Source organism: Gavia stellata, chromosome 6 (assembly GCF_030936135.1).
Source record: "Gavia stellata isolate bGavSte3 chromosome 6, bGavSte3.hap2, whole genome shotgun sequence".
Lineage (NCBI taxonomy): Eukaryota > Metazoa > Chordata > Aves > Gaviiformes > Gaviidae > Gavia > Gavia stellata.
Genome location: NC_082599.1, coordinates 52,199,588 through 52,211,984, shown reverse-complemented (window position 1 = coordinate 52,211,984; position 12,397 = coordinate 52,199,588). Strand labels below are relative to the sequence as shown.

Genomic DNA, 12,397 nt, shown 5'->3' with positions numbered 1-12,397 from the left:
CCAGACTTTTTTTTCCTTACCGTATTCCTGTTTGTATCCAAGGTTCTCTCATTTCCCTAGTGGCTTCTGACTATATTTTCTTTCAGTCATTCCACTTCTCTTATTTCTTAGTGTTGCTGTGGCAGTCTAAATGTCTTTTTCTTCTTGTAGGTTCAGTTTTCTTACTGTTTCCCTGAACATCTGCAAGACAGCCCATCTGGGTTGACACAGTGTGAGATGAGGCAGACAGGCATTGCCAACAAAGGGCTCGTACTGCAGCAAGCAGGCTGTTGAAATCAGATGTTTTCTAAGACGTCTATGGGGACAAAGCCTTTCTTCTTCCCGCTGTATACTTTGATAAAGCCATCGTGTTCCTTTTCAGAAGTCACACAAATCTGAATGCAAAGAAGGTATGAAAATAATAAATTATTTGCCATGATCAAGTGACAAATTATTCCAGGCTATTTACCAGACGGGTTAGACATCCTGCTAGTTACTTTTATAAGTAGAAAATCCTTTTTAGACTCTCACTGCTTTGATAAGAAACTCAGACTCACATATTTAGAGGGTTATGTTTCCCCCTGCCTTCTTGAAGTGCCACAAATATATAAGAAACATTAAAATTGTTAAGAACTTTGTGATTGACCAAAGATTTTAAAACTTGAATTATGACTTCAGCCTACTGTAATGATTGTGATTTAGTTGTCTGTGTATGAGAGGATTGGGTATTTCAGATCATGAGCTAGCTGGCTCCGTCAACCGTTGGTGACGAAAAGTAATCGTGATGCCAAGGTGGGCCACTCGTAGCAGCTGACCTGAATGCAATCATATTCTCTTTTGCATGTTTAAGGAGCCCAGGTACTTCTCAGATGGGCAGTGGGTTATGTTATTTACTCAGCTCTTGCACCTACAGGTGCCTGTGCCTGTTATGGGTACCAAAGTATTTGATCTGAACCCAGCTCTGCTAGTGTGTTTGCATAACGCTTACTCCAAATGGAGGCAATTATGGTGAAAACATATGGTCTTTACAATAGTACAAATATGACATCATGGTAAAGGTCTGCATTTCCCGAAGACCTTTGTGATCCCAGGTATTTCCATTTTAGCACCCATCCTGAGATACTTTTGGTAATGGCTGAGCCATTGGAAAGTCTAGCAGCGCAGGTACTTTAGACTGGGCACTTGAGCACAGAAAATAATTGTTTTCAAACATCTCTGCCAAGGAACTATGTATTTCCTACTAATCAAACAAGGTTGAAAAACTGCCATAAAACTTATGGTCCTATTGAGACCAGCTGACCGATTTGTCATGATGTCCGTGCCAGATACTTAAAGGCCTCTATCTGGACTAACACTCTCAAAGGCTCTGTCTAATAGGTATTTAGAGTGTTTCATTACAATAATTCAGAGGGTATGAAATGAACAAAAATGGCTCGAAAATGTTCCTGGCTAAATGTATTTCAGCTTGAATATTATGGTTTGTATGATGACACCTAAATACCACATCTGAATTCTGGGCTAGCTTGTCCTCCTGTTGTTACCTACATAAAATTTACTAGCAACACTGATGCTGCCAGAGAGAAATGAAAGGTCATAAAAGGGACGTGAAGCTGCTTCATATTTGCCACCTCCAGTGTTTGGCAATGGTCAGGTGCATCTCTGTACCTGCAAATAAAGGTTTGGAAAGCAAATGGACTCATTAATTTTCTTACCTAAGCTACCCAGTTAACACTAACAGGATTGGATGCCTCAGGCAGAATGACTGAGCACACCAACAGAGTTGGCATGCCATTAAAAAAAATAATGTATTGTTGTTTGGGTTAAATCACACAGAAAGCGTGGGAGAGGCATGGAATTGATGCTGTTTAGTTTATTTACTGTTGCAAAAGAGCCCACCTTATCTGTGTCATGAATCTCTAGCAGAGCAGCTGCTCCCTGTCCAGTCACATCACCATTCACAGCAGAGGTGTAAAGCACGTGTACACAGAGAGGTGTTTCTGACTACTGCTAGATGTTGGTCTGTGTCTCTGAGAAAGACTATGAAAACTTCAATGACGAGAGAAAAAGGTTACAAAGAAGCAACAGACTAAGGATGGCCAAGCATGGCCGAGTATCCAGGAGTAAGAAAGAGCATCCTGGTTGAAAGATGCCCCTTCTCAGTTGATTTCTGCTGCTGTGTGGGAAAATGAGCCTTTGCAGCTTCTCTATAAATAAACCTGGCTGGTTAAAAGGAATGCCCGACTCCATCACTGTGCTTTCCCTCCTAACTAAAGATGTCTGCAAGTCATCTAGGTTTTTGCATGGGCCAAAGAAACCCCAAAAGTAGTCAGATCTCCAGAAGGGACCTGTAGCAGGGCTGCACTCTCACTAGCCATGCTGCATTTCTTGCTTAACCTCTGGTGCTGTGTGGAACATATTGTGAGAACAGAGTACTTTTCCCTGATGTCTTGTACTATCAGCAGAATGATTTGTGGACAAAAGAAAAATGCTGGACTTTCTGAACACTGGTTTTCTTTATCTTTGGAGTGAAAAAGGATGGCAGATTTGGTCTTTTTTTAGAGGGTTTTTTTTGGTTCTGCTGCTGGTTTGAGTGCTCCTTGATATCAGTGGGAGTGCTCTGCTACAGCAATAGCTTTAGATCTTCACTGAGCATGAGGAGTACAAGGCCTTTGTAGAAGTAAGAACTTCTCTCACTCCACATACTAATACATTGATCTGAATTCTCCCAAATTCCAGCTAAAATTCTCTCACACTGATATACTAAGCCTTGCATGTGCAGGCCCCTGGCTGGCAGAGTTTTTTCCCACTTCTTCCGAGGGAAGGGGATGTGTGGTGTCAGAGTAAGCTCAGCCACAATATGCCACACTTTTCTAATCCTGTGTGACTCAGGAAGTCCCCTGGGGCTGTGGCAGCTGCTGGAGATTTGCAAAGTCCTGGAACTGCTCCAAATTCTGCAGTTTCGGAAGAGAGGGAACACAACACCATCTTTGGCGACTTTTGTCCTCTTCCCCTTTTGTGAGTGCTGCCAAGTATTTCACTCACAGGTTGACTTTCTTAGGTGGGTGTAAGTCAGGAGTAATCCCAGGTAAGTGCATGGTGGTATCCAGAGTTTTAGACTCCACCTGGTGAATCAGCTGTCGCTGAGGACTAGCCCTGGTGACAGACGGCAAACACGATGGTTGTGAAGGCACAAGGTGCCACAGCTACCATTAGGTGCTCATAGTTTGCTTTATCAAATTGGAAACTGCTTAAAATGGCAGCTACTCAGGCTGGCGTGTTTTGGGGGGAAGGCTGCTGGCCTGACAAGGTAAGTGAGCCACTGAGCAGCCACTCTCCAGTGAATTTGATAGCAACACAAATGGAGACAAACAGTTGTTGTTTTTTTCTCTGCACCCTGTCTCAAGAGGTTAGTAGTGGAGCAAGCCACAGGGTAAGAAACCACATCTCAGGCTATTTCTCGGTCATCAAGTGATCTTCAGAACTAGCTGGAAGTGGGATCTAATATTATAAAGTCACTTCCCCATTCTTTAATCTCATTTGCTTTAAAAAATTAAAACAACCCCAAAAATAAAACAAATAAAACAGATCATGACTGTTGTCTGAACTTGTCAACATCTGCCATCAGGATTTTTTGTCCATCAGTCAGCTCCAAGCAGATGGGGGAGATGAGCAATTAGGAAATGATCCTTTAAGCTCCATGGTCATTAGTATTCGCCTGTTCTTCTAAGTCCTGTGCTTTGAATTTGGGCTGAAGTGGCAAATTCTCTTTGTCCAGGAGTAACTTTGAACTTGCTCTAATTTTCTGCAGCTGTCTTTTGCTTATCTTCTCTCTCCCATGTATTTAATCCATCTGTCAGCCACAGACTGGTTCTGATGAAGTAGGAATTTGGTTATGAGGACAGTACAGTTTCAAGAGCTGTCCTGGAACCTGCAGACAGTGCCAGGTCAAGAGGTTTGAAAGCTCAAGTCTTCTGTTTGTCTGTAAGAATGACAGCACAGGGACACTGTGAGTTTCTACAGCTGCTGCTGCCTGTGGACTGAAGTTCTTGCCTACATGAGCATTGTGGATGAAAATGACAAATAGTTCAGTTTTCATACCCATTCAACCATAGTGCAAATGATGATGACAGGTTTTATATCAGTTGTTTCATTAGTTTTTGGACAGAGAACACCAGCTTATTTTACCTACAGCACTTATTTTAGGGTTTTAACAACCTGATCTCCTTCTGTGACCAGGTGACCCGCCTAGTGGGTGAGGGAAAGGCTGTGGATGTTGTCTACCTGGACTTCAGTAAAGCCTTCGACACTGTCTCCCACAGTATTCTCCTGGAGAAGCTGGCGACTCGTGGCTTAGACAGGTGCACTCTTCGCTGGGTAAAAAACTGGCTGGACTGCCGAGCCCAGAGAGTTGTGGTGAATGGGGTGAAATCCAGTTGGCGGCCGGTCACAGGCGGAGTGCCCCAGGGCTCAGTTTTGGGATCGGTCTTGTTTAATATATTTATCAATGATCTAGATAAGGGGATTGAGTGCTCCCTCAGTAAGTTTGCAGAGGACACCAAGTTGGGCAGGAGTGTTATCTGCTCGAGGGTCGGAAGGCTCTGCAGAGGGATCTGGACAGGCTGGATCGATGGGCCGAGGCCGATTGTATGAGTTTCAACAACAAGGCCAAGTGCCGGGTCCTGCACTTGGGTCACAACAACCCCATGCAACACTACAGGTTGGGGACAAGTGGCTGGAAAGCTGCCCTGCAGAAAAGGGCCTGGGGGTGTTGATTGACAGCCGGCTGAAGATGAGCCAGCAGTGTGCCCAGGTGGCCAAGAAGGCCAACGCCATCCTGGCCTGTATCAGAAATAGTGTGGCCAGCAGGAGCAGGGAGGTGATCGTGGCCCTGTACTCGGCACTGGTGAGGCCGCACCTCGAATCCTGTGTTCAGTTTTGGACCCCTCACTACAAGAAGGACATTGAGGTGCTGGAGCGTGTCCAGAGAAGGGCGAAGAAGCTGGTGAGGGGTCTGGAGCACAAGTCTGATGAGGAGCGGCTGAGGGAACTGGGGTTGTTCAGTCTGGAGAAGAGGAGGCTGAGGGGAGACCTCATCACTCTCTACAATTACCTGAAAGGGGGTTGCAGAGAGGTGGGTGTTGGTCTCTTCTCCCAAGTGACTAGCAACAGGACAAGAGGAAATAGCCTCAAGTTGCGCCAGGGGAGGTTCAGGCTGGATATTAGGAAAAATTTCTTTACTGAGAGAGTGGTGAAACACTGGAATAAACTGCCCAGGGAAGTGGTGGCATCACCCTCACTGGAGGTGTTCAAGGAACATGTGGACGTGGCATTGTGGGACACTGTTTAATGAGCATCGTGGTGTTGGGTTGATGGTTGTACTTGATGATCTTACAGGTCATTTCCAACCATAGTGATTCTGTGATAAAGATGACCTGGACTAAACTGGATGCATAATGGGCTGTGCCTATGTTTTGGACTCTTGCAAAACCTGTGTGCCAGTCAGTATCTCTGAATGAATGGGGACACCCCTCCCTGTTCAGCAAGGCTGACGTCAATGAAAATCAGAGGTAGCTGGAAAAAGACCCTTTTCTTCTCAAGCCTAGCTGTGAAGTGCAGCAGTTATAAGCTGGGGAGCACATAAAGAACTGCAACATCACTTTCTGTGCTGGGTTTGTGTTTTAAGTGATTCAGTTTGAATGCATAAGTCACCGTGATGCAACTGATTTTCAAAGGCAGCTTAGTCATGCTCTTAGGAGTTCAGTTCCCTTTAGAGTATCCCAGGATGAAAAATGTGGGGACATAAAGTAATTCCTAGGCAGTGAGGTAAAAAGCCAGGTAGAAACAAAGTATCCAGACTAATCATAAGAAGACTCAAGACAGGTGGATCCCCTGGGGCTGGAGACCTGATCTGCAATCCTGCCTTGTTAAGCCTAACCTCATGGATTTGTTTAAGCCCATTGCCAGGCTCTTCTGGGGTGGTTCTATCAGATCAGCACGTAGCTGCTAATGTACACATGCCTAAAAGTCGCTCCTTTTGAAATTTGTGTGACTGCATGTTGGGGTAGGAGAGAAGTTTGTCCCCTGAGCTGTGGTGCCAAGGGGACAGCAAGGCTGACAGCACTGGTTTGGAGGTTTTGGCCATCACAACAGCAGCGGCCCATTTGCAGTCATCACAGAAGCTGGCTGGGAGATGCTTTCAGTAACAGGGCTAGTTTACATCAGTGACATTTATAAAACACATCCATTGCAAAATGGATCTGTTGCACTAACCTTTGTGTAAACTCGCAGTCCACATTTGGATGAGGCAGAGAGTTTCTGATTGCCAGTCTTGTTACAAATGTCGTGGTTTGGGGTCATTTCTATTGCACAAGATCACTTGTGCAATTTAAAATCAATTGTGTTATTTAATCACAAAAAGCCCAGCTCTAAAGTGGTTTATATTAGTGTGACTGTCGACGTCAGAGAGACTGCCAGTGAAGCGTGTGAGTAGGTTTTTTTTTAAAGAGGTTATTTCCTTTATTTAAGTAGGATATTTTAAGAGGAATAAAAACAGACATTCAAATAATAGATTATTATGACTTCTTTAAAAATAAGGATGATCAAAAATGTTAGAGGCATTTTAAGAGGTGCTTTTCCAAACATTGATGATACGTTAGATATATCTTTTCAAAACAGTGAGGTTTTCTTTCTGTCAAAAGAGGTCAAATCAGAGCCTGGGGTCATGCAAAGAAGCATTTGGCTAATGTGTGTTAATGAATTTGGGTAGGCTAGAGCAGAAGTTAGAGGCTGGAGAAAACTTTATATATTCAAGTGATGATACAATCAATCAGAGTTGGAAACTATGCAGCAAGTATGGTGTGCGAGACAGCTTAAAAGAGTGGAAAGTCACAGAAATTGGCTGGTTTTGGTTTCCGTGTTAATAATCTTCCTTTACTGATGTCAAAGGCTAATTCTGCCTCCCTCTCACAGATTCCTGATTGAACCCTGTGGTGCCCAGTCATCTTCTGAATTTGTTTCAGGACACACAAATCTGTCAGTGAACCCTAAACTCCAAGATGCTGATGTCTCTGAAGCAGTATACTTTTTCTCCCCCAGGCTGGGTTTCATATTTCATAATGAAATTTTGAAGGGATCCTTTGTGAAGACTAGCTCGTGCACATTGCTCAAGATGGGTGAGCAAATTGTGTTGTTTTTCCCTCAGTCCTCTCCTTGAGTACTGGCTTTGCCAGAAAGTTTTGCATGAAGCTGAAGCTCATAATGTTGTTCTCAGGGCATGAAACTGGCAAGTGATTCCATAGAAAGCCTCACCCTCTGTGCTTCAAACTTTGCAAATATCTCTGCTTGCCTGAAATGGCTTCTCTTAAGGTATTTTTGTGGCTTTGTTGATGTGAATATATTGCCTTTTGCCTTACAAGGATAGGCTCTCTACCTGGGAACATTCAGAGAAGACACAAAGGGGGTAGAGACCTGCAGTATAAACCGTGGATGGTATCAAGCAATATACTGAAAATTCATATTACTGTCACTGGGTAAGTTTTCCTGTTGGCATATCTTCCTTGCTTTCATTATCAGAATGGCTCTGGACTCTTCTTAGACCCTGCAGAATTTGACCCAGTGAATTAACAGTGTAAAATGGAGATAATTTGCCATACTATAGTCACAGGAATTTATTAGACCAGTTAATGAGTTTTTCTAGCTAAAGCGAGACTTGAAAGGAATTGGTACCAATGAATAATCTCCCCTTCTTGCTAACCTGGAACAAGGCAGTGCTTTGCATGTAGTACATATATTGTGCTCACAGCACTCTGGACACTGTGCCCAGAGACAGCTAAAATGGCTGGTTACATCGCACAGAAATCCCCAAATAGAACAAAGAGAAAAGAAAAAGAATTCTGCCAAACTTTTCCCGGAAGTCCCATTCAGAATTTTTTTTTTTCTTTTTATGTCTTCCCTGCTGCATCCCTCTCTCTGCTTCACGTGGAAAACAATGGGGAAATAAAGGACAGAAAATAAGATAGATGGCTGAAGGAAGAAAAAGGAAATTTAACTTTGGAAATATAAAATAAATTTTTAAAGTAAAAAATTCCCGATAAAAATTAAAATGTTTTTCACAATCAGTTGTTCCACAGTGAAGGCAAAGTTCTTCTGCTAAAAAAAGAAAGACAAAAAATTGTGCCATTCAGGCAGTGATCTCCATGGTAGGCACATGTCCCACAAGCTGGGTTCAGGAGTCCTTGTGCTCCTGTCCCCATACTGCTGTCACATGTTGGCTCTGTGCAGGCTGCCAGCTCTCACTGGGGGCTATTATGGGTGGCTCAAACCTTGTATGGGGGTGCAGGGGGAAGCAGATGAGTGTCCATGCCCTCTCTATGACTGTCCTGCCTGGAAATTACTCAAAACGGCCTTGAAGCTACTTGAATGTCCCCTTTTTGCATAATTTGTGCGAGGGTGGAGTGGAATCTGTTGGCTCCACTCCTTTCCGCTCATGTCTCTGCATTCGTGTGTTTGTTCAGTCTGATTTCTGCCCCCTGTTTTACACTAAATATTTATTTATTTCTTCCTCTGAAGCCTCTCCCACGTGGAGTGAAGACCCGACAGCGTTCACATTCAACCTCAGCATTTGCATGGGTTTGAGATAGGGCTGAATAAGTTCACTAAAAAAAGACGGAATAGTAGACGGACAGGATGGATTCATCCCTTTCTTTACTTCCTGCCCTACCAGAGACAATGACGCACTCCTGACTGCAAGCTGCCTTGTGAGACTATCATGAAATAGGGACCATAGGAAGTCCTTGTCTTTAGATGAAGCTGCCAGATCTGCCCACTTGGAAACCATGGTTTTGTGAGAAATAAGACAAGAAACTGGGCCCCCACTGTTTGCAGCAGCAACCACACTAACAGGGAGGATCTGGTATGCCCATCAATGAGAAGGGACTCAGACCTTGACCATTCCTTCATGCTGGCCTGCTATATTCCCACACTATCATTTCCCCAAGCTTTGCCCTTGTGCATTGCTTATTCTAGAGCACAAAGGGTGCAAAACCTCTTCTTGTACTTTGGTAATACTTTTTCCCTCTATGAGGTGCCGGGTAAAAAAAAATTAAGCACGTTCTCTCTTTCTAGCAGCTTCAAGGCTGCCCAATGTTCTATGTGCACAGGGGCAGTTAAAATATATTCTGGTCACTGTATTGCTGTGCTTTCCTTAAAAAGCTATGTATACCCAAGGACTGTTAGCACTTTTATGTTTTGCTATGCCGCAAGGCAGCAGCAGCAAAGGTACAAGTTAACCTTCTCATCCACCAGTGGAGTGAAGCATTACAGAAGTTCTGTGTGGAAACACCTGTGGCCTTGAAGTCCACCCTGATGCTGACTTCTGCTCTACTTTATTAAAATCAGTGGTTGTCCAGGCACTGTAAGGCAAACAATTCCTGATGATGTGACATCAATTGCCAAAAGAACCAAACACCCAGTGAGGTGGAAGAACATTAGGCTTCACAAGATGAAGTGAGAAAAATCTAGCTTTCTATTTCATCCAGGTGTCAGAAAACCCCGGCTGTGCATAACTGTTAGTCTGCCATCCTCCTATACACATGAGCTTATGCCTCAAACCTGTCCCTTAATGTAGGTTTTGAGCCCTATCCTTCTCTCACTTTACCTCAGCAAGCATTTGTACCCTAGAATCACCAGACTTGATGCTTGGATGTATTAGATGTCTGGTAAAAATTTAAAATCACATTTAAATTCAGATCATAGGCACACTCCATGATGGCAGCCATGGCTTTCACCTTGTGAACCCACCTGAATGACGCAAAGTCGAAGGAGCTGCTGAAAGTACACAGGGGTGAATGGACCCTGCAAGTCTTCACTGTATATTGTATACTTGAACTCACAGCAGCACTTCTAGTTTAGAATAAATTGCAGTCTGTAGAGAGGGTGTGTAAGTGCTAACAGAAGCAATTAATGATTAAAGATACTTTGCAACTGGTGAATAAGAGTTAAATTTAAGATACACAGGTTTGTTTAGTGCTGTCTTAACTCTGCTCCTGCTGAAGCCAAAACAACGAGCTGTGTTTAGATCTTTAGGCAAGGTAAGGTCTGGGATGGAGCCACTGTCTTTTATTAGATTCGCTCTAATAGTGAGGAGAAAACCTGACCAATTTTCAGGCACACAAGGTCCAACTCTAAGAATGTGTTTTCTTCAGGCTGTCCCTCTGAAGGCAGTAGGAGAGTGCATAATATGTAAAGTATCTTTATGAATGTCTGTGAGACTGAAAACTTAGGCTATATCAGGCAGGGGGTATGCGTTTACACAAGACCAACACTGCTCTTAACTAGCTACTAGACACTACTACCATACAAATTATAAATTTTGTAGTAAAATTGCAGTGAACAGCATCTGCCTGTGCTCATCTTGCACAACTTTCCCTCCAGTCATTGGTCAGACTGCTGGATGCTCAAGTCCGGTGGGGATCTGGCACAGGTGAACTTACCTGGTTCTCTTTCAGAGTTATCTGTCCCTGTTCCTTGCAGCCAATGAATGTCCTGATACACCTGTAAATCTTCTCATCATGTTGCACCCTTTGAACAAAGTTAGCAGGAAAAAATCCAGTTCTGTCCTCAATTTTCCCCTGTGGAGAAAACATATTGACAGAAGAAGGTTGTTAACACTAGTAGCTTTAATACAAGTTCAATATTGAAAATAATGTATTTTTCCCTTTGGAAAGAAAACAGATAGATATAAAATAATTAGCACATACCTTCCACCAGTCTTCGTTGGAGTCTTCCAGAAGAGTGATCATATCCCCTGGCCTGTAATTAGAAGAGGAATAGTAGTTAAGATGACTCTTAATTGTTATGCTGCATCAGCTTCCACAATTACCTTCTAATAAGAAGGTGGTCCTTCCTTGGTCATTTTATCTGAGCATTCACTGCAGGTAGACTAATGAGGCAGCAAGGTTTTACTCAATCATACATGGTAATGTAGAAAGAGAGTCTCTGTATATAGGCGCTAGATCTTTATTTTGAGAAAACATCTGTGAATTGGAATTTTTGCTTCCTGTTTAATAAGAAACTGTTTAAAATACAGTCCCTATTTGTTAGAGGCATTATCCTGTTACTTCAAGACATTTCACATTGTTGAGACACACCGCTTTATCATCTGTGTTTTCAAGCTGTGACTGCAGAAGGAAGGCAGCAGGAAAATAGTTCTATTTAACTGACAAAGGCAATTAGTCAGCAGGGATATAATTCTGCCCAGGAATGTCTTTTTGATTTGAATGGGACATATTTACCTTTATAATGTGTGGTGCAGGGTTGTAATTGCTAAGTATCAGCATCCAGCTGACTAGTTCCAAAGCAGAGCTAGAAGAATAATTCGGCTGGAAATGCTAATAGCGAAATGTGCTGAGCTGATTTTGTGCAGGTAGTTGAACAGTTATTTGACCTCCTTCCCCCCATTGGTGGCACTTCATCGATGTTATTATGTAATTACAATAGCGCTGCATTGCAGAAAGTGAGAGGCAGCCCATTTCCAAGTGGATTAACCTCAGAAAGCTCTGTCTGCTTTATAAGAGGTATTTCTTTGATCTTAATAAAATTAATGTTTGACCCCTTCAGCTTTCCTTGCATTCCATGTTAGGCTCACTGTATTGTTGAGGGATCAGCACAAGAGCTTGCAGACACATCTGGAGCATGTGATGGATAATGGGTCCAATTTAATGGGCTCTGTCAGAGCGCACATAGAAGCTGTGGGCCTGTCTAGGATGCAGCTGGAGGTGAGGATGGTGCTGGGCCTCTTTGGTCCACTTGACCAGTGGTTATCATTGCTGCTGACAACTGGAGAAACAAGCATTTAGTCTTCTAACACTGCATGATCTGAAATGGAGTTTTCCAGCTTTCACAGAAAGGTGCTTTCAATAGGGCGACAGGGTAGGATTTTCCTCCAGCCCTCCTCAGGAAGCTGTTCCAATGTGTTTGGAATAATGAAATGTTGCTGAGGTGAGAAAGGAAGCTAGAGAAAAAAGGACAACTTGGTATCCCAGTGGTAAAAGAATTCTTCCACAGGAAAGGACATCTGAGTCCCTTATTGCAGTTAATATTTAGTATAAAACACCTAAAGAGGTTTTGATGGAGCCCATCTTGTCACTTCAAAGTGAATAGGCTGTAACACCATTGGAGCCCTTACACTGCAAGAAAGAACACTTTCAAAAAGAAGGATTTAGAGACCCCCATCCTCCAAATACCCTTCAGTCTGGTTGTTAGAAAAATAACTTAGAAAATACCAATTCATTTGGCTGTCAGAGAATGATGGCAACTGCATCTAAAGACTCTCCATGTCAGTGGTCTGAGCACTGAGATTTTTAGATGCAAGACCTGCAGATTTCTTCTTTCTGATATTTTTTAGCACAGGGCTAACATA

At 43.1% G+C, this 12,397-nt stretch overlaps 1 protein-coding gene across 2 annotated transcripts in view; it reads right to left on the bottom strand.

Annotated features, from left to right (window-relative positions):
• Positions 1-275: 275 nt before the first annotated feature.
• The window catches only part of STAC (SH3 and cysteine rich domain), a 74,912-nt gene continuing 62,790 nt past the window's right edge, over positions 276-12,397 (bottom strand). For both annotated transcript variants that reach the window (XM_059819013.1, XM_059819014.1), the window contains 3 exons: positions 10,737-10,788; positions 10,470-10,607; positions 276-374 (listed from right to left, as the gene is read on the bottom strand). In XM_059819013.1, coding sequence (XP_059674996.1) covers positions 276-374; positions 10,470-10,607; positions 10,737-10,788 — 289 coding nt within the window. The remainder of the gene's footprint in view (positions 375-10,469; positions 10,608-10,736; positions 10,789-12,397) is intronic.